Source organism: Delphinapterus leucas, unplaced genomic scaffold, assembly GCF_059928025.1.
Source record: "Delphinapterus leucas isolate spDelLeu-1000000601 "Yukka" unplaced genomic scaffold, BTC_Dleu_Yukka2 spDelLeu_asBTCV2_sq25, whole genome shotgun sequence".
NCBI lineage: Eukaryota > Metazoa > Chordata > Mammalia > Artiodactyla > Monodontidae > Delphinapterus > Delphinapterus leucas.
The window spans coordinates 17,343,855-17,370,010 of NW_028322234.1; the positions used below are offsets into that span (position 1 = coordinate 17,343,855).

General features: G+C 61.0%; 2 protein-coding genes across 19 annotated transcripts in view; one reads left to right on the forward strand and one right to left on the reverse strand.

The window, feature by feature from the left end:
- Positions 1-199: 199 nt before the first annotated feature.
- Positions 200-21,487, forward strand: LOC115804191 (uncharacterized). Of its 3 annotated transcripts, XM_089905712.1 has the most exons (3): positions 200-291; positions 17,122-17,700; positions 17,783-21,487. In XM_089905712.1, exon 3 carries the CDS (start codon positions 20,111-20,113, stop codon positions 21,077-21,079), a length of 969 nt encoding a protein of 322 aa, XP_089761838.1. In that variant the 5' UTR covers positions 200-291; positions 17,122-17,700; positions 17,783-20,110; the 3' UTR covers positions 21,080-21,487. The 3 variants fall into 3 exon arrangements, with proteins under 3 accessions (XP_089761838.1, XP_089761836.1, XP_089761837.1); XM_089905710.1 differs by having other exon boundaries at positions 17,122-21,487; XM_089905711.1 differs by having other exon boundaries at positions 17,565-21,487.
- TCF3 (transcription factor 3) overlaps positions 4,800-26,156 on the reverse strand; it is a 36,294-nt gene continuing 14,937 nt past the window's right edge. For 3 of the 16 annotated variants that reach the window (XM_089905707.1, XM_022557036.3, XM_089905706.1), the window contains 16 exons: positions 21,694-21,767; positions 21,463-21,541; positions 18,669-18,736; positions 17,263-17,392; positions 16,548-16,597; positions 15,230-15,332; positions 14,978-15,147; positions 14,755-14,887; positions 14,287-14,345; positions 14,107-14,185; positions 13,248-13,321; positions 12,730-12,891; positions 12,553-12,655; positions 9,878-10,007; positions 9,479-9,714; positions 4,800-7,193 (listed from right to left, as the gene is read on the reverse strand). In XM_089905707.1, the coding sequence (XP_089761833.1) occupies positions 7,051-7,193; positions 9,479-9,714; positions 9,878-10,007; positions 12,553-12,655; positions 12,730-12,891; positions 13,248-13,321; positions 14,107-14,185; positions 14,287-14,345; positions 14,755-14,887; positions 14,978-15,147; positions 15,230-15,332; positions 16,548-16,597; positions 17,263-17,392; positions 18,669-18,736; positions 21,463-21,541; positions 21,694-21,767 (1,793 nt within the window). In that variant the 3' untranslated portion in view covers positions 4,800-7,050. Of the gene's footprint in view, positions 7,194-7,409; positions 7,637-9,478; positions 9,715-9,877; positions 10,008-12,552; positions 12,656-12,729; positions 12,892-13,247; positions 13,322-14,106; positions 14,186-14,286; positions 14,346-14,754; positions 14,888-14,977; positions 15,148-15,229; positions 15,333-16,547; positions 16,598-17,262; positions 17,393-18,668; positions 18,737-21,462; positions 21,542-21,693; positions 21,768-26,156 lie in introns of those variants that run through there. The other 13 variants (XM_022557044.3, XM_022557037.3, XM_022557040.3 and 10 more) reach the window with 13 other exon arrangements.

Below are 26,156 nucleotides of genomic sequence, written 5' to 3' on the forward strand. Positions count from 1 at the left end.
GCGCGCAGGCCCGCAGGGAGGCCCCGCCCCGCCCTGCCCGGCCCAGCCCAGCCCAGGCGGGCTGACCGCGCGAGATCCGGGGACCGCCGCCGCTGCGCGCGCAGACTCGGAAAATATTTGCATTCACTTCCGGGGAGGGTCTGAAGAACGCAGACTAGAGTGGGCGGGCCCGGGAGGCGGGGCTTTCTGACCACGTGACGTGAGTACGCGGGGTCTGCCTCTCCGCTCCGGCGGTCAGAGTGGCCCTAAGCTGCGCAACGTCCAGCGACTGTGGCCCGCGACATATGACTGGTGAGTTTGTGTCCTTATTACGTGCCAGAACTTTATTTACAGTTAAAGAAACAGGCCAAACAGGGAAGGGTTAAGCCCAGAGTCGCACAGAGGGGAAGGTTGGGATTTGAACTCCCTTTTGGAGGAATTAGGCGTTGTCACTGGACTCGCTGTGTGTGGGACCTTGGCCAGATGACAGCGCTTCCCCGAGCCTCGGTTTGCTGGCATTTTGTTGTCTGTTGCTCAGAGGCTCGGCGGCAAATTGTTTGCACGTTTCGATTGGGAGTGATTCCTCATTCCGGCAGCAGAGGGAGGCCTGGTTCCTCGCGCTGTCAACATTCAGGATGCCACCTGTTAGCTGATGGACCCAGGACAGGTGTGTTCTCCTCCCTCGGCTTTCCGCCGCCCCAGGCTCGCTCGGGCTCGCCTTCTCCTTTCACCGCCTCCGGGGTCCCAGCGTCGAATGCAGGCTGGGAGATGCGGACTGGACACCGTGGGGTTTGTCTGCCCAGCCCAGCCCATCCTGCTGGGATCGGCCCCTCGGCACCCTCCAAGACTGCAGTTCCCAGAGGGCTGCAGGTTCTCACCTAGCCCTGGCTTCCGACCATGGGGTTGGTTGGAGACCATGGTCTGGGCAGGAGGGGTGCTCGTTGCTATTGAGTTGGACATTGTTTCTCCGCCTTTCCAGTTGCCCTGGGATTTTTGAGCTTGGGATCAGAGAGGACCTGAATTAAGTCTCTGTCCTCGATGGAAACTTAAAAAGTGGGATGTAGGGGCCACCTACATTGTAGGTGAGAGATTGTAGAATCTGAGACAGAGATTAGAAATCATGAGACAGAGAACAGACCTGCGTGAAAACATGAGCAGAGGTGGGCATAGAGGCCTTGGGGCTGCAGGTCCTGGATCCAGCAGTTTCTGAAGCTCTGCCGCATTGTTCCTTCTGCTTAATGCACTTCAGCTCACGAGGCAGAATGCTTTTCATTTCAAGTGATAAACGAAGAACAAAAACTGGCTTAAGAGAACAGAAGGAAGTTCTGTGGCATGTTAGATGGCTTCAGGCACAGCTGCATCCAGGAGTCTAGCAATATCATTATGAATCTTCTCTCTATCTCTCAGCTCTTCTTTCCTCTGTGTTGCCCTTACTCTGTGGTGAACTCTGAGCAGAGGCACCCAGAAACTCTTGGTTGACATTACAGCAACCCTTGCAGGAAGAGGGCACCTCTTTCCCAATAATCACAGAAAATGCCCCTAAGCTGGTTCTCATTCGCGTGCTGTGGAAACAGGGCAGAGTTGGCCCCTCTCATTTGAGGATGTGGGCTGAAATTGGAGGAGAATCCCCAAAAGAGAATACCAGGATTCTGTGACCAGAAGAGATGGTGGATAAGCAAGAACGGTTGGCCCCCCTCGCACCCTGCTGGCCCTCTGCCCTGGCCTCCTGGGTTCCATGCAGGATCCCTATCTGGCCCTCAGGAAACGGAACGACTTTTCTTGTTTTCATCAATGTGAAATTCACATAACATACAATTAACCATTGTAAAGTGTAGAATTCAGTGGTCTTTAGTACATTCCCAAGGTTGTGCGACCACCACCTCCATCTAATTCCAGAACATTCCATCACCCCAATAGAAGCCCCGTCCTCATCAGCAGTCACCCCACCCCCCACCCCCTTCCCAGCCCTTGACAACCAGGAATTCAACTCTCTGTCTATGCATCTGCTTGTTCTGGACGTTTCCTATCAATGGAATCACACGCTGTGTGTCCTTCTGTGTCTGGCTTCTCTCACTGAGCATCGTGTTCTCAAGGTCCATCCACACTGTAGCGAGTGTCAGGGCTTCACCCCTTTTCATGGCTGAGTGATGTTCCCCTGTGTGGAGGGACCACATGGTGTTTATCCGTTCATCTGCTGGATTCTTTTCTTTTACAATTTTTACAACTTTACTGATGTATACTTGACCTACAAAAATGCACGTATTTAAAACATACAACTTGGTATTTCGACATATGTGCACACCCATGAAACCATCACGCTGTGGAGATAATGAACACCTCCCCCTCGTCCCCTGGAAGTTTCCTCCTGCCCCTTTGGGACCCCACCCACTCCCCCCTCCAGCCCCTACAACCACGCTACTGTGAATTAGTCTGCATTTTCTAGACTTTTCTACCGAGAATCATAGAGTATGTTCTCTTTGGTGTCTGGCTTTGTCCACGCAGCGTAGCTATTTTGAATCATCCAAGCCATTGTTTCTGTCAGAGTTTCATTCTTTCTACTGCTGAGTCGTGGACCATGGAGTGGGTGGACCCTTGTGTTTACCCACTGACCTGTTGAAGGACATTTGGGTGGTTTCCACGTTTTGGCGATGGGAAAGGAATCTGCAATGAGCAGTTGCATCCAGGTCTTTGTGTGGACGTGTGTCTTTGTGTCTCTTGGGTGGATGACTGGGGTGGACTGGCTGCTGGCTGACTTGTAGGGGAGGCTTATGTTTAACTGTAGAAGAAACTGCCAAACGCTTTTATTATTGTTGAGGTGTAATTGATGTGTAACATGTTAGTTTCAGGTGCACCGCCAAAGTCTTTTCCAAAGTCCTTGTATCCGTTTGTGTTCCCACCAGCGAGGTATGAAGAGTCCCTGTTGCGTTTGGATGTTTTGCCGTTTTAAAAAAGGGCACAGATGCTATTAATTTCCCGTGGCTGCGTGACAAATGACCACAAGCTGGGTGGCTTAAAGCAACAGGGGTTTATCCTCTTCCAGTTCTGGAGACCATATGTCTGAGGTCAAGGTGTCACAGGGCTGTGGTCCCTCCGGAGGCTCCAAGGGAGGGTCCTTTCTGCCTCTTCCAGCTTCTGGCCCCTGCCACCCCGCCCCCACCACACCCCGGCATCCCTTGGCTTATGGCTGCATCCCTCCAGCCTGTTGTCACGTGGCTTCTTCGTCTGTGTCTCTTGTCTTCTGTCTCTTATAAGGACACTTGTCATTGATTTGGCAGTCACCCTAATACAGGATGATCTTGAGATCCTTAACTTGATTACATCTGCAAAGACCCTTTTTCAAAATAGGGTGCCCTTCACAGGTCAGGACGTGGGCCTTTCTTTTGTGGTTCCCATCACCCTGCTGCAGCCCGGCGCCATCTGTCTCAGTCAGGCATGTCCCCTTCCCTCCCTGGCCTGTGGGTGTCAGGGCTGTTCCAGGACGGGGCTCTGCGCGTTCTCTGTCAGCCCTGGAGGGCCCGGTGGGCATCCAGCAGATGGGGAGCCGCAGGCTTTGAAAGGCTTGGACTCAGGAACACACCTGCGACATCACTGGCACTGTCAAGTCACACACAGATCCACCGCCCCAGTTTCCCTGTGCTCAACCCCCTGCCACCAGATTTCTCTGACCTGAGTCAAGCAGATGCTCCTTCAAGAAGTTTTCATGGAGCCAACCCCTGCTGGGACAGAGAGGCGACGCCTCCCCGGATAAGGATTTTGGCACCTTTAAGATATTTTTAGACACCTGTACACCTGTATTGAGATATCATCCACACACCATACAGTTCACCCATTCAACGTGCATCAGTCATTCAGTGGGTTTTACATTATTTATTTTAAAATATTTATTTTTTTATTTATTTTAATTAATTAATTTATTTGGCCGCGCCAGGTCTTAGTTGAGGCATGCGGGATCTAGTTCGCTAACCAGGGATAGAACCTGGGCCCCCTGCATTGGGATCCAATAAAGATGTTAAAATAAATACATACGTACTAACTCAGGGAGTGGCCTTCCGCCAGGAGCCAGTCAGCTTCCACATCCCGGGAGCCCTTATTCCAAGTGCAGGTCCCTGGCTTTGCCTGAGGAACTTTGCTTCTAGAACAAGGAATCACCGTGGCCACCTTTCCCAGTGTCTGCGGCCTTGCTCACCACCACCCCATCAAACCCCGGTTGAGGGCTGAACTGTGTCCTCCCAAGAGGACATGTTCAAGTCTTGACTGCCCCCCACCCCTGCTACAGCCTGTGAACGGGACCTTATTTGGAAATAAGGTCTTTGCAGATGTGATTGGTTAAGATGACGTCATGCTAGAGATTGTGCGGCCCTAAGGCAATGACAGGTGTGTGTGTAGGAGGGACACCTGGACACAAGACACACAGGGAGAGGCCACCTGAAGATGGAGGTGGAGATCAGGGTGATGCGGCTGCAAACCGAGGCACACCTGAGGCCCCCAGAAGCTGGAAGAGGCAGGAAGGACTCTCCTGGGGGGGTGGTGGTCAGGAGGGAACGCGGCCCTACCACCCCTGGACCTGGGACATTTGGCCTGCAGAATGTGTGAGAACAGATTCCTGTGGTTTCCAAGCCCCCTGCCCGCCCGCCGAGCTGTTTTAGCTGTCCAGATGTGCAGTGCGGTAAGTCCACAACACCCCGGGCCATCCTTGGTGGGATGTACTCAGGCCACCTAGTGAGCCCCTACGCCGACACCGACACCGGGGGCACCACCTTCCCAACCCCTCTTTTCATCTGTAAGCACACAGCAGCTGAAAGATCCAGGGACAGGCAGAGTATTGTCATAAAATGTCACATTTATTGCTACAGTGCTGTTATGTACAGGTCTCCAAATCGACTTTAGAGGATCGTTATTAAAAATCCCAAAGAATTCAGCCAGCTGTGTTGACACATATAAAATTATTCTACTTAAAAAACTTTTTGTTGTTTTTAAAAAAATCAGTTATCCTGAGGCACTCAGAGCACAGTTTTCCCTGTAATTGTGGTTCTTCCCCTCCCCCAAGGCTACTTTTTCCTGTGCTGGGTTAATCTCATTATATATATATAAAATATATAAAACTTAAATTATATATGTAATACACAGTTCAAAAGTTTGTGGGCCTCGGGGGGGCCGCAGAGGCTTCTCAGCCCCTGCCTATCTGGGTCTGTGGGTTAGGCCCGAGGCAGAGGGAAACTGAGGCAGGTTCCCCAAAGAGAGACAAGACCCACAGACCAGGGGAGTCACCAAGGAGAGTCCCCTGATCGGTCTTAGGGGCAGACCCCAGGGGATACCAGGGACCTGGAGGTGGCCCCGGCCCCAAGCTGGGATGTCCCGCTCGTGCTGGCCTTGGGGTTCCCTCAAGCTTCCCGTGGGGCACCCGGCCCCCAGCCGTGGGGAATTCCAGTCTTGAGGAGTCAGGCCGCCCCAGTGCTCGGGGAGTGAGGGGGTTTTGGGGGAGACACCTGGGATGCTGGTAGGGTGGGGTGCACGCAGCCAGCCTGGGGGTACGTAAGGCCTCTCTGCAGGGGGTAGAGGGAGGGCAGGTGAGACCCCAGCAGGCCTGACCCCACACCCAGGTGACACGTAAGGTGACCAACCGCCCTGGATTTTGTTTAAACCTGGGACAGCCCAGGCCTAGTGGGTTCCCCTGAATACACAGGAGAGAGGGCTACTTGGGGAGGCCTGGGAGCTGGCGCCCAGGGCCTGAGAGCTCAGCCTCCTGGTTTGCAGTGGGGCGTCAACCCTGACAGACACACGGCCTGGGGGCCTTTCTGGGCAGGGGGATCCTGTAACTTCCCCAGTCCACACCAGGAAGGCCACTCGGGGAGCAGGGGGTTTCTGTGCCAGAGTTCAGAGAATGAAGAACGGGGTGTTTAGGGAGGCCCCCCAGCACCACGCTCAGCAACACAGGCCCCGGGCCCAGGAATGCTGGTCCTCACAAAGTCCCGTCTGAGAGAGGTCCCAGGACTTGGAGGGATGTGGGGCTGGCAGGCCGCAGGCAGGGGCCTGGGGGACCCGAGCTGCTTGCGGGCAGGAACCTCGGCTGTGTGACAGGGGAGCGTCCCTGCCTCCTTGGAAGTGCCCCAGCAGGGTGTCCCCCTTCCTGAGGGAGGGGAGCATATCTGGCAGGGGAGGCCCCCACCAAACAAGGGCCCACCTGCTACTTCGCAGGGAGCAAAACCACAAGAGCAAGCCCCCCACGCTAGAACCTGAACTGGACGGCACCTGCCACCCCTGGTCCAGTGGCTCCCGGGGCGGGGGCACCTCAAGTTTACACGGGGTCTTTTTAAAGTTTTTTGGCCACGCCACGTGGCATGAGGGATCTTAGCTCCCCGACCAGGGATTGAAGCCGTACCCCCTGCATTGGGAGCGTGGAGTCCTAACCACTGGACCACCAGGGAAGTCCTGGGGTCTTTTTAATACAACTTTTAATAACCTTGTTGATCATGAAATGCAATGCTCATTTCTAGAAACAGCAGCAAAAATAGCAAGACACACGAGACTTTTATACAAAAAAATTTGTTGCTTAGAAAACATACGCAAAAAAAGCTAAAAAAAAAAAAAGAGACCAAAGGCATCATTCTTACTAATTTTCTTCTACATTAAAAAAAAAAAAAACTCTCATAACTAAGTTTCCTTTTATTTTCCTTTAAAAAAAAAAACAAAAACAAAAAACCTCTCAGGCGTAGGCACAAGTTGCTGGTTGGTGGCTGCCGACCAAACTGGCTCCGCACAGCATTTCCCTCCTGTGAACGGTATGTTTGAGTCTTCACGTTTTATACTTAAGGCATTCATTTTCTTGTCTGACAACATGTATATACCAAAAACAAAAACAATGCTCCTTGCCGCCCAGGCCTGGGCAGCAGGGCCGAGACGCAGTTTCAGGATCCATCAGGCCACAGGCCTGGCGGTGGTGTTGCCTCCGGAGCGCCCAGGGCGATGTTGGCTCAAGGCTGACCACGGGCTGCATGGGGTGGGGACCAGGCGCCTGGCGTGACTGTCCCAGGTTAGACCAAGGTGGGGTCACTCGTCTGGGCGGCGTTCCTGTCACATGTGCCCGGCAGGGTTGTGGGCCTCGCCCAGGCCTGGGTGGGCGGCCGACAGCACCATCTGGGCATCTCCGACCACGCTGGACACCTTCTCCTCTTCTCGGCGCTTCAAGCAGGCCGCTTTGGGGTTCAGGTTACGCTCTGGGGGGAGGGGGAGAGCACTGTGGGAGAGGGTCCCCGAGGGAGGAAGAACTGGGGGGGGGGGCCCGCACGGCTGCTCCATCTCTCGACCTGTCCCCGTCCCCGAGAAGGCCATTTGGGCCGGGGATCTACAGAGCAGGATGAGCGCCGGGGGGCGCCGGCGGCTCAGGTCCCCGGTGGGCGGGAGGGCGGGGCGGGGCTGGCCCGGGCGCCTACCTCGCACCTGCTGCTCCAGGCCCAGGATGACCTGCACGGCCTGCTGCAGGATGAGCAGCTTGGTCTGCGCCTTGTCCGACTTGAGGTGCAGCTGGCACATGCGCCCCAGCTCCCGGAAGGCCTCGTTAATGTCCCGCACGCGCACCCGCTCCCGCGCGTTATTGGCCATGCGCCTCTCCCGGTCCCTCAGGTCTTTCTCCTCCAGGGACAGCACCTCCTCCGTACTGCTGGGTCACAGCACCGGGGCCCCGTTAGTCCCGAGCGGGGGTCGTGGGGAGGGCACCCGCTGGCTGCGAGTGCGCATGCCGTGTGCCTGGCAGGAGGTGGGGCCTTGACCCCCACCCGCGCATGTGCATGGAGCTGGGCGCAGCCCTTGCCCCCGCCCGCTCGCCGTGCCCAGGACTGGCCAGGAAACAGGGAGGCCCCATGCCCCCCACCCTCAGGATGACGACCTTCCCCGTTCAGAGCAGCTGCTTGCTGGGTGAAGGAGAGCTAGGCCTGGGGCTCCCAGAGTTCAGGACACTGAGTCCACAGAAGCAAACCGGCTCACAGCCTGGAGACCCCTCTCATGCCTGGGCGCCACAGGACTGCACCTGCCCCACGTTGGACCCTGGCTGCCCGAGAGCTGGGCCTGGAGTGGCCGCCCTGAGCCCTGCCTGGAGGACCCTGAGGCCTGGCACTTGTGCTGTAACCGCTGGGCGGCGGGCACAGTGTTGAGTCCCCCCAACGAGTCTGGAACAGGGGCTCAGAGAGCTGACCACGGGGTCCACACCCCAGCTCAGGCCCCCCAGGGGCGCAGCGTGGGGCTCTGCACGAGCAACCTCTCCATCTGCCTGTTTCCCTGGGAGCCCGTCCTGCCCGCCCACCCTGCCCTCGGGCCTGAGCGACCCCCGCGGGTGGCGGCGGCGGCCGGAGCTCAGGACAAGCGTGCAGACCAAACTGACAGACAGGCCTCGGGGCCCCTTTCTTCCCTCAAGTCCCGATGGGAGCCGTGAGGGAGGAAAGGCCCGGGTCGCAGCCCTGCCGTTTCAGCGCTCGGGCGCAAGTGCGAGGTAAGGAGGGCAGCCGGTGGGAGTGAGGAGGTGGGCGGCCAGGGTGGGGGAGCACGGGGGGCAGAGAGCAGAGAGGCGGGCGGACGCGGCGTGACGCCCATGCCGCCGTGGGGACGCGGAAACCCCAGAGCTCAGGGGACAGTGGGCGGCAGGCCAGGGCCCTAGCTCCGGTCCAAGCGACAGCGCTGCAGGAGAGAAAGGGTTAACGGGGCAGCGGGGGTGGGGTGGGGGTCGTTAAGGAATCAGCTGGAGGGAGTCACACAGCCTCCCTGACCCTCACTCAGCCTTGGGGATGGGGGGTGAACCCCACCTGCAGGTGGGGACCGATGGGCTCAGGCGCCCCACGAAGTGTCTGCTCAGAGCTAGAGCGACAGTGACGTTCTCTGGGAGCCAGGGGACACGAGTCCCTGCCAGCCGGGCTCTGGGCTTCCTCAGAAGGAAGGGCTGGGCAGGTGGAGTCTTTGGGGTCTGAGGAGACAGCTCTGTGCCAAAGTGCCCAGGGCTACAGGGCTGGGGATCGAGAGTCTGTTCCTCTCACTTGAGGGGACAATGGGATGGGACTTCCCTGGCGGTCCAGTGGTTAACACTTCCCCCGCTTCTACTGCAGGGGGTGCGGGTTCAATCCCTGGTTGGGGAACTAGGATCCCGCCTGCCAACGCAGCACGGCCAAAAAAACCCACTGGAGACGGCAATGGGGCCTGGCTAGGCAGAGGGCCCACGGTCAGGAGAAAGATGGTCACTGAGGAGGGAACGGCCACTGCAGAGGAGGATCGTCACTGGGGGGATAGTCACAGCAGGGAAATGGAAAACGGTCGCTGAAGGGGGGCTGGTCACTGTAGGAGGCGGAAAGTCAGCAGGAGGAGGTCACTGCAGGGGTGATGTCACTGCAGGGAAAAGGTCACAGGGCAAGGGAGGAAGGTCACAGCAGGGGATGTCACGCAGGGGAGGTGGGCTCCAAGAAGGGAGGAGGGGAGAGCGAGGGCAGCAGTGGGGGAGGGGAGCGGCGCCCCCACTGACCTCGCACCTGCTGCTCCAGGTTCAGGATGACCGACACGGCCTGGTGCAGGATGAGCAGTTTGGTCTGGGGCTTCTCACTGTTGAGGTGCAGCTGGCACATGCGCCCCAGCTCCTTAAAAGCCTCATTGATGTCTCGGACCCGCAGCCGCTCCCGCGCGTTATTGGCCACCCGGCGCTCCTTCTCCCGCTCAGCCTTCTGCTCTGGGGGGAGAAGGTCGTCCTCGTCCTCGTCCGGGCTACGGGGCCAGGGGCCAGAGGGAGACAGTGAGGCAGGGCCGGGCAAGGGCCTGCCGCGGCCTCGGGAGCCGGCGCCCCGAGGGGCCCCCGTGCGCATGCGCAGCCGGCGCCCTGAGGGGGCGCGCGTGCGCAGCCGGCCTGTGGGGGTGGGGGGGGCGGCACCTGGTCCGGGCGCGCGGGGCCTTGAGGTCCTTCTTCTCGTCCTCGGCGGTGTCGGCCGCCACGTTCTCTCCGTCCTCCTGCTCCTCCCGCTTGATGTCGCCAGGCCCTGGGGCGGCGCCGCGCCCGAGATCTGCAACGGGCCGGAGTCAGGGGCCTCCGTGCGCAACGGCAAGCCACCCAGAAGCCCACCGAGAGCGGGACACCGGCCTCACGCCACACGCGGGCACCCGTTCCAGACCCCACGGACCGAAAGGCCTTCAGAAGAAAGTGCGCCGAAATGTCGTGGCCACTCAGGGGCGGAAAACTGTTTCCTAAAACGCTAAGGAGCTGTCCTCAAAAGAAACAGAAATCGATAAACTTGAATATATCAAAATTGAGAACTTCTCATCACCAAGAAAATAAGCGGCTGCGCCACTGGACAGAAGACGCCGTCACGTACAAGCCAACAAAGGGCAGGTCCCCACGATCCCAAAGAACTGCTACAAGTCAGTGCGGACGTGATGCAGAAGCCCGAGGGGAGCAGGGAGGGCCCCCGGGAGCCTGCTATCTGCGTCATCGCTTCAGGAAATGCTGAAATGCTGCGGGTCTGAGTATCGCTTATGGGTGTGACCGCTTTGGAAAACACTTTTTCCGCCTTATCTGGAAAAGGCGGGCACGTGTGTGCCCAGCAACCCTCCAACCCAGAATCACACCCGCCACCAGGAGACACGCTCGGAAGATTCGGAAAAGTGCCCACGCGTGGGCCCAGGTTGGGGCGGGACCTAGTGTCCCGTGAGGCCAGGGCTGGTCCTTGCATGGCAGCTGAGCAGTCGGGTGGGAAAGCCACCCAGTAGAACAATGACCCACAAAACCCCCAGGCCACATAAAGAGACCCGTGGCCGCGGTACTGGCCTGGGCTCTCCCGCAGCTGAACCGCAGGACGCGGGCAGTGCTTAAAAGACCAGCTCGGGGGCTCCCTCAGAACTGCTGCCACCAGGCCAGGGCGTCCTGGGCCCTGTGGGGGCTGAGCGTCATCCCTGCCCCTGTAACAGCCAAAGATGTCCCCAGACACCACCCAGGTGTGCAATGACAAAATCTGGACACCCAGTCAAGAGTCAGGCTGGTTCTGGGGCTGCAGGGTCCTCAGGCGGGCCTGAGGGTTGTGTGGTGGGTTCAGGGGGGCCTTGCGGTCAAATGCGCGCAGCATGTGGCACAGCGCGTTTTTCACCAGGTCGATGGGGGCGGGGTGGGTGGAGTCCTGGATCCTCCCCAGGCCTGGGTCTCACCGGCTGTTGCAGGGTCAGCATTAACCGACCCCTGGGACGGAACCCTGTGACACCCAGGGCCCCAAACCCCAGTGGGCATGCGCAAGCCTGCCCGTTACCCCCTTCTATGGCTAACCTCGTGCCAAGTGACTTTGCCCCTCTCGCTACTGCTGATTTCTCTGCTTCCCCGGACAGTTAACAACCCAGAACTCCACCAACACCGCCCCACTTGCCCTGATGGGGCCCTCAACTCAGCATCCAACGTAGTGCACCCTCCTCCAGGCCCCTCAGTACCCGCCCCCCCTGATCTGTCCGGGACCCTGGCCCCGCCGCCTAAGACCCTGCCCCACCTGGGACCTGCCCAGGCTCCCACCATCAACTCCACTGTGTGCCAAGTACCCTGAGACCCCACCTACAGACCAGAACCGTACCTCCTCCTCCACGTCTGCAAATCCTTCAAAGCACCTGGAAATCGCCCACCACTGCACTGCCCCTCTTCGGCCCCTCACAGGCCAGTCCACAGCATCCACCCACACCATTCCTCCTGGACCAGCAGTCCCCTCTGCCCTGTTTCCCACTTCCAAGCCAAGCCCCCCACCCAGTCTGTCCTTCCAGCAGCAGCCACCAGAGGACGTCTATGAGCACCTGAGCAAGGCCCCGCCCCTCTTCTACCCACAGCCCTCCAGGGCCCTCACCTCCCTGGGGTAAAAGGCCAAGTCCTCCCCAAGACCCTGCACGACCTGCCCCATCCCCTACCCCGTCCCTTCCCGTCCCTGCCCTCCTCCCTCTCTCCCCCTCCCTCACTCTGCTCCAGACACACGGGCCTCCTTGCTGTTCCTCCAACACACAAGGCACAGCTCTGCCCCAGGGCCTTTGCACGCGTGCACCCACCCACCCACACACACACACACAACTTTCTCCCCAGCACTCATCCTGACATGCTTCCTTCACCTTCCAGTTTCCGCACAAGTCACCCTCTTTCTCTGCCTGATCTGTTTTGTTCCCTGGTGCCGAGAAAAGTGCCAGACACACGATGGACACTAAACATATGCCTTTCGGGACTCTCCCGATTGACCGGGTGAATAGAGAGAGAGGTAGCAACCCACCCCAGAAGCAGCAGGGCCCCTCCCAACCCCTGTGGGATCCTGGCACCAAGCCAGGTAGGGCTTTGGTGATGTGGCAGGGGGCATCTCCCCCTCTCCACACCAGTGCCCAGTTAGTTACCCTGGACCTCAAGTTTCCTCAACTGGAGATGCGGGTGGACAGTCCCGGGCCCACAAGCCACCGGGAAGGTTGGCGGGTGGCTCTCAGTCCCCGTTTTCCGGAGGAGGAATGTGGCTCCAAGGAGGAGTGACACCTACTGGCGGGCCCACGGCATGGGCCACCCGGGGGTGCAGCCACCTCTGCACAGGGGACGTAACAGGGACTTACCGCTGTAGGAGTCAGGCGGCCGGGAGAGGTCGGGGAGGGCCACGTGGTTGTGCACGAGGCCGCCACTGCTGGAGAGGCCGTCCTCCGAGTGGCTGCCGCCCACCTGTGGACGAGGGGGGTTATCAGTGCTGGCCTGGCCCCAGCCGACCCCCCGGCCTGCCCTCGCCCAGCACTCACCAGGCCAGCATGCCGCCCGCCCAGTGGCATGACAGCGCCAGCAAAGCCTGAGGCCAGCGGCCCGTGGCCAGGCAGCAGTCCGTGCACGTCCCCCGCTGTGCCCACGGCGTGGCTGCGGAGGACGTGGATGGCCTCGTCCAGGTGGTCCTCCATCTTGCTCTGCTGTGGGGTGGACAGGGGTGAGGGGCCTGGGCCGCCGGGACCCCATACAGCTGCCAACAGCATAGCTGCCCGTCGCGGGCCACAGGCCACGGCCACAGCTTTGGCCACCCACCAGCTTTGGACCCTATTCCCAACAAATTAGCTGAGAAGTTTAACCTGGTCAAGGGGCACCTGTCCTGTCGCACATTCTGCTGTTTCCATGACACCTGAGATCTCTTACAGCATGTGGCTCTGTGGCCATGGCAGACATGCGAAGCCACCCCTCACCCCAAACGGGTGTCCCTGTGTGTTCACAAGCACCTCTGCTCCCTGCGCTCCCACGAGGGTGCACCCTCCCCAGCCCCCAGGACACTCACCAGGCCGTGGAGACCCCCATCGTAGCTGGGCGATAAGGCACCGGGGGCTCCTGCTCGAGGCCACTGTGACGTCCCTGGAAGGGGCAGATGCGCGTGAGTGGGGGCGGGGGGGGGGGTCGGTGCAGCCTGACCCAGGGAAGGAGAAAGGCTGGGCTGGGAGTCTGCGGCTGTGATGCCCAGACTGGCCACACAGGGGCTCCCATGCCCACAGGGCAGTCTAAGGGACCCACGTCTGAATCTCAGCCCAGCTGGCCCGACAGCTCTGCCAGGCTGGGGTGTGAACCCAGTGGGCAGGTCACATCTTTGAGCCTCAGTTTCTCCAACTGCAAAACCCACGGGGCAGGCGGCCCCTCCCAGTCCCGCCCCACCGGAGCCCCAGAGGCACCGTGCAGGCCTGTGTGCCCTCTGGAGACCGTGGCCCTCACTTCTCCACGGCCCCTCACTGAGTCCCGGGTGCACCCTCTTAGGGACAGGGGACCCGGCCCCCTTGGCAAAGCCAAACATGAGGCATACAGTAGGTGCCTAACAGCTTCTGGGGTGAACTAATGCCAACATGCCCACGTCCTGGAGTCCAGGCGGAAGCCTCGGGCCGGCTTCTCTGCTTCTTGGGCATCCCAGGCCCCCCCGCTGGATCCCACGTGCCCCTAACGCTCACAACGCGTGGCCTGCCGCATCGCGCCTCCTGACCTTTGCCTCTGCTGTGACCTAGGAGCATTGGCTTGGAAGCCCCCCATCCTCTAGGGAGCCCTCCCCGACGGCCATGGGAACGTGAGCTCTGAGGCATGTGGTCTGTCCAGCTCCCCGCCCACCCGGGGCTAGTCAGCAGACCCAGTCCCCTCCCCCAGCATGCTGCACAGACCTGCCAGGCCCTGTGGGGAGCCCACGGGGGTGGAGGGGCTGGATGAGAAGTTATTGCTTGACTGGTCTGGGGAGTAGATCTGTGACAGGGACAGGGAGAGAGAAAGGGCCACCACGTGGCCGGTCAGGAATCAGCCTCCTGGGTCACCGACCCAGCCACCCACCACGTGCCGAGTCTCACCGAGGCCAGCGCCTTCCCAAGGGCGTCCCCAGAGCTGCCGGCCGTGGTTCCACGGGAGCCTGTGGGTGGAGAGAGGTGAGGTCCAGCCTCTGGGATGCAGCAGCCCCAGCACCTGGGCCGGGCTTGCTCGCCCCGGCTGACGGGGAGCTCCCTTCTGCACGCAGCTGCCTGCACGGATGCCGCAGCCTGGCCCTGGGCAGCCCCGGTCTCAGTCGGGTGTCTCCTGACGCCTCACCATGTGCCTCCACAGTGCTCTGGGGACAGGCAGGCTGCGGGGCTCGGGGTGAGCAGCCCCCTCGCTGCACCTCAGTTTCCCCAAATGAACAGTGGGACCTACTCATCGAGGAACCACTTTGAAACGTCTGAGGGGTCCCGAGGAGCCCAAGCCAGGCAAGGGGGATGCGGTTAATGATGATACCCAGGGCTGGATCCTGAGCCCACCGGAGGTGTGGGGTGAGGGGGCCGTACCCAGGAGGCTGTCGGCCCCGCTGACGGGGGGTGTGTGGCTGGAGACGCTGCTGTAGGCGCCCGTGGGGGCCGAGGAAAAGGTGGACACAGCCGGGAGCCCCCCGTTCACCTCTGCTCCGTGCAGCTGGTAGCCCTGTGTGCAGGGGACGGGGTAGGAGGGGTCAGATGGGGCACTGCCCACACACCTCCCCCGCCCCGGCCACGGCCACCCCACGGGGCCTACCATGCGCTCGTGCTGGTGCAGGCCGCCAAACCCACCGCTGCTACTGCCGCCCACGGAGCTGCCGCCACCTGCCGGGAGGGGCAGGGGGGATGAGCCCCCGCCCAGCATGGGCCCGAAGCCCACCTGGCCTGGGGGGCTCCAGAGCTCGGCCGAGGGGTGCAGGCTGCCGTCTGCAGAGAGGGGAATGGTGAGGTGGGCGGGCAGAGGGAGCCCGGGCCCCGCCCCAGGCAACCCAGGCAAGCCCTCAAGTACCTGCCACGTAGAAGGAGGCAGGGTAGGTGCCGCTGGGGGTCTTGGTGGGTGGGTAGGCTGTGGTGCCCCTGCTGTAATCATCACCTGAGCTGGGTGGGTACACCTGCGCTGGGCCAGCGGGCAAGGTGAGGCAGGAGGGGCCAGGCGGGGTGGGGGCCGGCCAGCCCCCGCCTCACAGCTCCCCCTGCTGGGTCTCCCCCTCCACCTGGAGGGCTGTCCACCCCACCGCCCACTTCCCTGTGCTTCTCCAAACCTTCCCTCTAAAACCGCACCTCGGCCCCGCCTCTGAGGCTCTGCTCGTGTTACCACCTCTCTCTGCTGTTCCTACTTCACCCCCACCTGCTGCCCTCCCCACAGTCCCAGCCTTGCGCCTGAGGCCTCTGTAGACTGGACCCCCAGCCCAGACTGCCTTTTTCCTCCTTAATCCAGTAAACTCCTATTGATCCAGCAGAGCCCAGCTGTGCCGCCCCCAGCACTGGAACCTGCCTTAACCCCAGCCCTGATCACACAAGACCTGGGGGCCTCAGAGACAGGGTCCTGGGTGAATATTCTGCCCCAGCTGCCCCAGAGCAGTAAGACAGCAAAGGCTTTCAAGGATCAGCTCCGACCCTGATCGGCTGGGCACTGCAGGAAAGTGCTGGGGTCAACTGGCTACGTCTGCCCCGGCACTGGAGCAGAAAGCGGGGTTCAAGTGCCGAGAGATGGTAGGACAAGGTAGGCTCGGGGGCCTCTCAGCTCTGATGTTCCAGGACGTGACATCACGAGCTGAGTCTTACAACAGCCTCTGGGCCTACAGCCCGGTATGGGCCAGATCAGCCTCCGGGGCTCAGCACAGAAGGCAAGCAGAGAGGGTGGTGGCCGAGCCGGGGAGTCCAGCAAATTGCCTTTTCTCCCAACGTGATTAAGTCTCGGGAGCACGGTGCTGGGAGCCGCTGACGGCTCAGCACCATCTGCTGGGCCTGGCAGCCCGCCAGCCACCAGGCATGGGGTGAGGACAGAGGGCAGCTCTAAGCAGGGCGGATGGGGCCGGAAACCCTCTAACTGGCTGCCAGGATGCCCACCCACTCCCGCTTCCAGGACCCCGTTCACACCCTTTCTGAGGCGCCTCGGCCAGAGAAAACCACCTTCTCTTAAAGCAGGAGGGACCCAGGCTAGACCCAAGGAAGGACTTCCCGACTACCTCAGGGCTGGGGCCTCAGGGAAGAAGTCCAGCTGAGCCCATGGGGCTTTCATCAGACCCCACGCAGGGCCGGCCCACCCTCGGGAGGGGGTCACGAGAGACACTCGGCCTGTGGGGCCCGTTTGTCCCACAACTCACCGAGGATGGGAGACCCGGCGGCACTTTCCGGACTTTCTTGGGCTGCGTGTCTGTTGGGACAAGAGGAGTGAGCACCCCCGGCCAGGCTCCCGCCCTCACCACTGGGGCCCTTCCCGCTTGGACACTCCTGTCACTAGGGGGTGGGAGACAGTCCCACCCTGCAGCTCGGAGAAGAGACCCCCAAGCTCCCCTACTAAGAGAATGACTTAAACCAGTCTCAGGCCCATGTGGCGAACTCAGGGGGCAGGTGTGTGCCGGGAGCCGGGTTGCAGGGTTCATGGACACGGGAGCCGGTGCCTGCTCCGCGAGCCCCAGCTCCTGGCAGTCGCCCGGTCACCGAGTCCCGGACCTGCAAGCTCCCCCTCGCCGAAACTGCTAAGCCCCAACCCTGGCTTGGGTGCCTCCACGGTTGCCAGGTGCCGCTGGCCTTCCGGCTCCAGTGCGGCCCGGACGGAAAGCTGGGGTCCCGGTCCCACTCGCTGTGGGCCTGCGTTGGCACCTGTGTACTTCTGGGTGGGTGACTTTAGCATCACTAAGTCAAAGCAACCTCGCTAAACGAAGCGTCTTCCGACAGAACCGCACGGTGCGCAGGGTGTGTATGGCTGGGGAAACGACCAAGGGCTGTGGAACCCTCGCCGCACCCGACCTCACAGGACGCGACTACCAGGACCCACAGGGACCGCCGTCCCTGCCACCCCGCCACCGCCCCACTCACCCAGGCCGCCATCCGCAGCTCTCCGCCGAGGGTGACCGGAGTAGGAGTAATAGTGGGACCCGCCTTTGACGCCCGAGGGGGACAGTGGCCCCGGGCTGCTGAGGGCCAGCTCGCTGGGCAGGAAGCTGGCCTGAGGGAGGGGGAAGGTTAGCAGCTGGTCCCCTGCCCAGCCCCCAGGCCATTCTGGTTTAAAACAACAAAGGCAAGAGCGAGGGCCCAGGCCAATGGCAGGGTCCTGGGGTGACAGTGACCTGGGGCATAGGTCCCTCCCTGCTGACACCGCTGGCGTTTCTCTTATCTAGGATACCACCGATTCATTTTCATGAAGGAAAAAGAGGGAGAGAGACACACCGTCAAGCCTGAAGATGTGTTGCTGTCTGGGCGCTAAACGGGCACAACTATGCTTCAGATGTCAAGGGAATCTGTGTGTTTTACTTCGTACGTATCCCCCCCCCTTTTTTTTCTTAAGGTAAATGGTTTAATCTCGCAGACATGCGTTTGAAATAGACTCTCTTCCCAGGAAAGCAACAACGACTGGGGTTCAAGGCGCAGTGCTGCAGCCTTGGCTTTCCTGTCTGTGCAATGGGCATGTCAGACGTTCCACGGCTCAGGGGCATCGTGGGGACAGATGGGGCCATGCAAGTTCTGCCCCTGGCCGATGACCTGGGGCCCCGCGGGCACTCAGTGGCTGTGACCTGGCTGAGGCCCAGTGTGCACACAGGCGGTGCTGCCTGCAGCAGGGCCTAGCTGCACCCTGAGGTTCCAGGACTGCAGGCAGGGAGTAAGGCCCTCGGGCGTGGGGCGGGAGAGAGACAGGTGGGGCAGGACAGGAGGCCACTAGGGACCACTGTGCCAGGCAACTGGCCCGTCAGCATCCCAGTGGGGTGGCCACGGGTGACAATCTCGCCCAGGCCGGGGACTGTGCCGAGGTTGGACCACAAGGCTGGGAGCACGGAGCGAGGGTCAGGCCTCGTCTGCCTGGCTGGCCTCGGTTTCCCTGTCTGCCACTTGGGGGCAGGCGGGCGGGCAGGTGTCTCCTGGAACCCCTTCAGCTGTGCACAGGGCCCCACAGGCTGGACCCCAGCCTCCCCTTTCCCCATCGACAACCCACCCGGCCTGACCCAAGGACCGGGCCTGTTTCAGCGGCTGCTGGAGAGTGACCAGCACCTGGCTGAGCCTTCCCAGATCAGGAGGCAATTGGGACGAATTTGTTTCAAATTAAAACTAGGGAATACAAGGTGGGGTGAGAAGTCAAGCGGTGACTATGGCCCCCACTGGGAACCTCCCATCCCTAACCACCTGCGCTGCCCCCTAGTCTGGAGACGGGGGCTCTCCAGGCTCCAAGGGCCACTGGGGGCCGACGGGACCCACGCCCTCCCCTGCCCACCCTGCAGATGCAGCCTCACCTGAGTCAGGCTGCCGACCCCTGCGTCTCTCCCAAAGGGGGTGTACGCGCCCCGCTCGCCGCCCTTGCCTGTGGAAAAGGAAGGAGGGTCACCCAGAGCTGACCCAGAGGCCGGCACATGCCCGCATACAGCAGGCGCTCCACAAGTGCACAACACTGAAAACCGTGGTGGGACACTGGTCTCCCCATCAAGTGGCGAGGGGCTGAGGGACAAGTGGGGTTCCAGCCAGACGCTATCCCCAGATGACCCGCAGAGGATTCTGCAAACCCGCCAGGGCCCCCATGTGCCCCATCCCCAGAGCGGGACAGCACCGACTCGGCTCCCCACCCCTGCCCTTCTCGAGCTTTGGTTTCCTCTGTTCAAGGTCATGAGGTGTCAACTCCCCAGGGTGCTGGGTTCCCAGGGGACAGGTCGAGGTCCCTGGTATCTTGCAAGTTTCAGCACCCAGGCCCTGGGCTCCTTCCCCAGCTCCTGGACAGGGTCAGCTCACGAACAAGCATGTGACATCGCTGGGGATGCTGATTCAAGCCACTCAGTGCGAAGGAGCCCTTCCTCTGTGTGGGTGGGCAAGACCGAGCTGTGGGGGGACAGCCTGCCCGAGAGAGCAGCTGGTATGAACAGACTCCTGCAGCTACACAAACACCTGGATCCAGCCTCGCCTGAAGCAGGTCCCTGGATCCATCAGTACTTGAACAATTTCTGTTTGTTTCTGGCTTCAGCTGGGCACCTATCCGGACTGAGGGCGGACCTTAACCAGCCTTACCGTGAGCAAGAAATCAAAATGCTTGACTGACTAATTTGGTTTATTCTCAAACTGGGCAGGGGGGGTGGGGGAATTCTCCCCTTTATCCATTTATTTTTTGAATATTTTTACTTATTTTTTGGCCACGCTGCGCAGCTTGTGGGACCTCAGTTCCTCGACCAGGGATCAAACCTGTGCCCTCGGCTGTGAAAGTGCCGAGTCCTAACCACTGGACCACCAGTAAATTCCCTCTCCCCTTGATTTTAAAAGGACAATTTCAAGTGGACTCTTGGAGCAAATGCTGTTTAGGGGGCAGGGAGAAGGACCACGCTCCTACCAACACAGCAGATGCCCCACAGGCCACGCCCACCAGCTCAATCTCAGGGCAGGCGACACGGGGCCCATTTAGGGATGAACAAACCACAGCCTGGAGGCCAGAGGGACTCGCCCCCAGTCCAGAGGGTGCACTCCTCCCTCCCTTCCCAGGGTGGCCGTGGGAAGCAAAGCTGGCCGGCCCAGCCAGGGCTCTGGGCTCCCCACTGCAGGGTGGGGCTGCTGTGGTTTGACCCTGCGTACAGCAGGCACCAAGCAGGGGCATCCTGAAAGGAAGGCTGAGGGAGGCAAGGAGAGAAAGCAGAGGTTCTGGGAGGGGACCTGCGAGATCCACGAGCCCTGTGGGTATACAGCAGGTGCCCAAGCCATGCACCGGGCCTGGGCATCAGGGTATGAGAGGGGGAAGGAGGACAGACACCAAGAGCAGACCCACCAGGTCTCATCGAGGAGCTGGACCAGGTTGGGGGCCCCACGGGAACAGAGCGACCCTCGCCCCCTGGGCCTGGCACTCACCGCCCGCTGCCCCACCATGGCTATCGCCAGCCCCAGTCCACAGGCAAGAAAACCAGGGCCCAGGGAGGCCGAAACTGCGCCCACCTCCCCACTGTCTCACTGGGCCTGGCCTGGGCTCCCTGCTGCACTCTCTGAGCTCCTCGGCCACTGGGGCGTGTGGCGGGTGTGTGACACAGCTGGGCTCTGGGCCCTGCTGACCAGGCCCGGCCGTGGGAACTGCCCGTGCCAGGAAGAAGCCGGAGGAAGGAACAGCAGAGGGGAACTGGTGTCGTGGCAGGTGCAGAGGCCACCCGGCCAGCCCTCACCTCCCGGTCTGGGAGATGCACACAGACTCCCGCTAGACACAGTGGGTGCCGGACACTGTGTTCCCCCTTCCTGCCTGGGACTGCACCCAGGCCATGCTCGCCCGTCTGGCTCCTTCCATGCGCCAGTCCACAAGGGCTGGACCCCAGGCCCTCCGGCCTTGGCTGCCCCACTGGTTGGTTGGGCCCGGCAACAAGAGTTCACCCACCTCCCCCAGCAGCCACCAACCCCGCCGCCATGCACCTCGGCCTGGGAACCGCTGGGGACGGTGCCAAAGGAGCCTACCTCACCTGGCTGTCATGTGCAAGGACCTCGTGTCTCAGGAGCACCAGGAGTGCGCAGCCCAGGCCCTGAGGCGGGAGCTGACTCACCCCCCGGCCCCTTTCAACCTCCAGAGATGCCAGCTTGGCAGTCACCCCAACACTCCCTCAGAACAGGGAGGGCCCAGGCTCAGCAGGGCCAGCGCTTGGACACCCAACCAGGGCCTGAGAGTCCCAGAGGCCGGGTCCCTTCTCGCTGAGCCTCAGTCTGCTGCTCATCTGCGAGATGGGGGTGGGCCTTCGGGCCTAGGGAGCCAGGTGAGTCCTTACCACTGGCTACGCAGAAGGCTCTGAGAATCCCCATCCCCGCAGGTCGGGAAACTGGGGCTAGAGAGGGGACCCTCACCCAGGTCCCGATGCTGATTCTCACGGTCAGGATGCCGGTGCTCTGGGGAGAGCAGGAGAGGGGGCCGGCCTCAGACTCGGCCTCCCCAGGTTGTCGGGACTCCGGAGTCCACTTCCCGGCAGGCACCTGGCTGGTCCCCACCTGTGTCCTCTGCTCTGGGTGGCCATCCCGGAAGCCCCGGTGCTCGAGGACCGAGTGGGCACGGGGGGTGGGGGCAGGGACCACGTGGACACTCACCTCCGAGCCCAGGTCCCAGGAATGTGGATGAAGCGAGGGTGCCGTGGGACTCACTGAAGTGGGCGCCATCACCGTAGGTCTGTAGAGGGGACGGGCAGGGATGAGGGAGGCTCAGGGACACCTCTGGGTCAGGATGTGACCGCGCCACAAAGCACCTGCAGGCCAGGCCGGGGTTCTCCTCGCGCTCGCCCACCCCCACCCCAGGGTCTCAGGCCTCCAGGGGCTCCTCACCCGGCTGGGGTCGAAGGAGGAACTGTTCTGCTCGCCAGTGCCCCACGAGCCCGAACTGGGCCGGTCCTCGAGACCTGTAGGGCAGGAAGGCAGGGTTAGGGACCCGGCCCCTGGCCGCTCCACACCAGCCGCATTGCCTCGGGGAGCCCTCACTCGACCTGGGAAGCTTTCCAGGCCCCTCCCGACCCAGCCTGTGCTGGAACCCGTCCAGATGCACCCACCCTAGCACTACCCATGGTGACACCACTGCCAGCGGCAAGCACCCCGGACACACCGGCACTAAGCAGACCTCTGGGTCCACGGCCCAAGAAACAATTCCACCACCAGCTGCTGGCAAACTTGCCATTGCTGCTGGCACACTTCTACCCACCCGTCCAGCTCCCAGCCCACCCTGGACGGAGCCCTCACTTGCACTCTGGGCTTCCCTCCCCAGGCCCAAGTCCCTCCCTCTGGCCCAGGCTCATGAAGGCGTCAGGGAATGGGAATGAAGGATATCTCTGATCTCGAGAGTGGGAGCCTCCCCCTTCCCATCTCTGGCAATTCGAGAGGCGGGGCTGTCCCTTTGTTGAAGTAACAGCGGCAGCTGCCGCAGACTACCCGCCAGGCACAGGCTGGCGGCAGGGAAGGAGAAATCCAATCCGGTAAGATAGGCGGGGCCCGGGGGGGGGGGGGGGCCCAGGTGTGGCAGGGTTAGCCACCGTGGGGACAAGGACCTTGGATGGACGGTGGGCAGGGCAGGGCCCTTATCTCCCTGAACACTCGCCCAGGGGCCCAGCCCAGGACCCGGATCTTCCCAGCAGGCAGGCACACGGGCCTGCACCCTTCCCGGGCGCGTGGGCTCCAACACCGTCCATCAAGGGCCACGGGGCTCAGGGCCTGCACAAGCAGAACGGGAGCAGTCCCCGGGCCCCGCCCACCTGTGCCTCAGTTTCCCTGCTCTTCGGATGGGGTCACAAACACGCCCTACTTTGCAGGGCTGGGGGTGTCCACGTACGAGTCTGAGTCAAAGCTGCCCAGGCCAGGCTGAGCAAGAGAGGCCGTGCCCAGTCCTGCCATCTGTGCCAGGGGACGTGCCCCACCCCACCCCCGACCCCACGTGGTGGACATCCTGAACACCCCAGCCGGAATCCTTCACCCCGCCCTCCTCTGCGCATCTGTACCAGAAATTTCTTTCAAATTGCATCCTTCTCTTTTGGTGCCTCTGAGTTAATCATTCCCCTGGGGAGTTGGTGTTTAATTGCTGTCTGATTTGCATAACTATGCATATTAATCTCCCAGTCTGATAAATATTCATATACCTCGGTTAGATTCTGTTTTCTAATCAAAAATTTCCAATGCGGAGCCGGGGGCTGCCTTGGCGGGCAGGGGGTCAGACGGAGCTCCCATGGTCTCCACAAATCCATCTAACATGTGCCGCCAGGTTTGGGGTGTCTGCACCCCAAGGTCCTGAGTCCCCACTTGGGCTTTGGGGACGAGATCAGCTGGTGAAGGGGGGTGACCCTGGTAGAAGGGCCAGCACCCGAGCCCCCGTTTCCCTCCACGGCCACTTACTTGTCATCCCCTCGGCTCTCCGGTGCCCGCCCATGAGCTCGTTCCGCTCTGGGTCCCCCACCCCCATGGGCATCCACCACGGGCCCCAGAGTCGCCAGGACCCTTGAGCAAGAGAGCAGGAGGCCAGGTCCAAGGCCAAAGCCAGGCCTTCCCACCCCCCTACCCCACCACCGAGGGCTGGCAGGGTGACGGGCGCTCCTGAGGCTGACACCCAGGGACCCCTAGAACTTGGGCCCCACAAGCTTCAGGTAGAGGCAACCAGGCCCTGCTCTGCCCTTTCTGGTAAAACCCCCCTCACCCAGCCCCAGCCTCCCCGCTGTTGGAGACCAGACGACAGAAAGAGGGATGGGCCCTCCCCCACGGCTACCATTAATAGTTATTAACCCCCCACTGGTTAATTATGCATTTTAAATAACCCAATCATGAATATTCATAACATCTCTTATTCACGTTCTAATTAAAATGTACTAATAGAATGAGATGTTGCTGTCGCAACATAATTTTTTTTTTTGAAGTGCTGGAGGTGAAGCGGTGGCAGGGCAGCCCCCGGAAAGGTCATCTCTCTGCTCAGACCCAGCCCTGCCCCCAGGAAGAGGTGGGAGATGGACAAGCAGAGGGCTGCGTGTGCCCAAGGGCACCACCCGCCCCTCGGAGTTTCAGATCTGATCCGAGTCAGCCTGGGTGACAGAACGGCCCACCGTGAGGGCTGCCGCCAGGATGACCAGTGTGGCACAGCTGGACGCGCCCAGCCCGGGCTCCAGCCGGACACCCCCTTGGCTGGATGACATGGGGGGGCAGGCCCCTCTGAGGGGCCTCCGCCCCGGCTGGTTCCTCCAGGGCAGGTGTGCCAACTGTGACTGGACCAAGTCTGGCCCTTGCCTACTTTTGTCAGTAAAGTTTTATTGGCGCATGGCCACGGACGTTTGTTCCCTGTATACAGCGGTGTTGGTTACAATGCAGAGATCAGTTGCGATAGAAGCTGTCTGGCCCTTCACAGGGAAGGTCTGCTGACCCAGGCACGGAGAAGATTCCGGGAGCCAGTCCCTCCGTATGAAGTAGCCAGACTACCAGACTTCAGCACCTCGAGTGTGGAGAAGACGTGGTCACAGGGCCTACGCATGGCCCTGCATCGTCCCCACCACAAACGTGTCGCGTAGCCATGGTCGTCAGGGGCTTCGTGCTGCAGCCCCAGCTCTGTCAGCAACCCCCCACCCGGGTGCCCGGGCTAAATCCCAGGAGCCGTCCTCTCCCCTTCCCTCACTCCACTGCCCCCCACCCGTGGTCTCGGATCAGAGCCTGGCTCGGCCCTGTGTCCCCTGGGTCAAGCCCCATCCGTACAGCAGTGTCCCCCCCACCCCAGGTTCCCTGCCCACACTCCACCCCAAGCAGCCTGATGGAGCTTCTGGAAGCAAAACCTGCCTCTCCTCCCTCCCTCTAGACTCTCCCATGGCTCCCCACTACCCTCAGGGTAAAGATTAGACCCCTCCCTGACTGCCCTTCGCCCCCAGCTCACTCTTCCCTGCCCAACAAGTAAGCAGATCCCCAACCCCGACCCAAGCTCTGCCCCAGTGGTCCCCACACCTTCATCGCCCGTCAGGGAGGTTGCCTTGCTGGCCCCCTGTCCCCAGCATTGCCTGAACAGGGCTGGCCCCCAAACAACCTCGACAAATATCTGTTTTTGGCCTCTTCATTGCTCTGATAATTATCTAACCAATCACAATGTCCTCCGGCGGTGCCATCCTCCTGCAGTCACAGGCAGCTACTACGGGACTGGCGGAAAGAGCTCCCCACTTGACGAGATGTTAATTAACGCACGAGTAGATGACCCTGTGTGGCTAAGCGGCTGCTGTGCTGGATGTGTGGCCCCCCCAAGTAAAGACTAAAGTAGCCACAGCAATAAAAATAACCACCATGCACCATGATCACATCTGAGAAAAAATTAACAGCACCTGAGAGCAGCCGTCTGCCGGTCCTCACGTAAGTGTTTCCTTCCTGCCACTAGCAGCTCCCCAAGGCTGTCAGCTCCCCCTCTGGCTTTTCCCCCTTAGAATTAAAATCCCCGAGAAACGGGATGGTGAGAAACGGGGTGGTGGCCTGTTCGGCAGCACCTGGGGTCTCATGAGGGGCAAGCCCAACACAGGTGTGAGTCAGGAGAAAGTCCTTCCTCAAGTGGGCCGGTGGGGTCCTCACCTCTCTTCCTGTGATGTTTGGGGCAACTTCTGAACTCTTACATCACTTCAGACTTGAAGGAAAGCTGCGGGGAGATGCACGACATGCCCCAGACCCTCTCATGGCTTATATGCGCCCCCTTTTTCATTCGTCCCTCTGTGTTCACAAGCAGCTACGCTTGTCTCTGGCCTTCAGAGTTTCAAAAGTTGCTAGGAATTCCAGGGCGCCAGGGAGCTCCCGCCAGAGGGAGCAGGTTCCAAGTGGCTGGAGGAAAAGTGCCGGAGCGGCTCACAGCCCTTGCCGTTCCTGCCCCTGAAAGTGGGGGTGGGGAGACAGGGGACCTGGAGCTGCGCCCAAGCAAGCGGATCTGAGGCTGGAGAGGAAGTGAGTGGAGGGCACAGCCCACCATTTCCAAGAGCAGATGGTCCCCCAAACCAGGGCCTGGCTCCAACCCAACCTCTCCTGAACCCCCGGAGCAGCAACCCCCAACCCCAGAGGCTTCCCCAATGGGCAGAGCTGGTCCTCAGGTGGGGGGCCCACAGATGCGTGGTAATTCAGAGGAAACGGGGTCCCCCAGCTGCAGAAACTGCCCTGCCCCCTCCCTCCTGTGAATTTCAGATTCGTGACCAAAGCAACAGCAGAAAGACCCCATCCTGCTTCAGTCTCAAGGGGAACCCCTCTGTCCAATGGCGAGGTTGGGAGGATCTCGCCCACCCCACCGCTCAGCCAAGTATGAGCTCAGA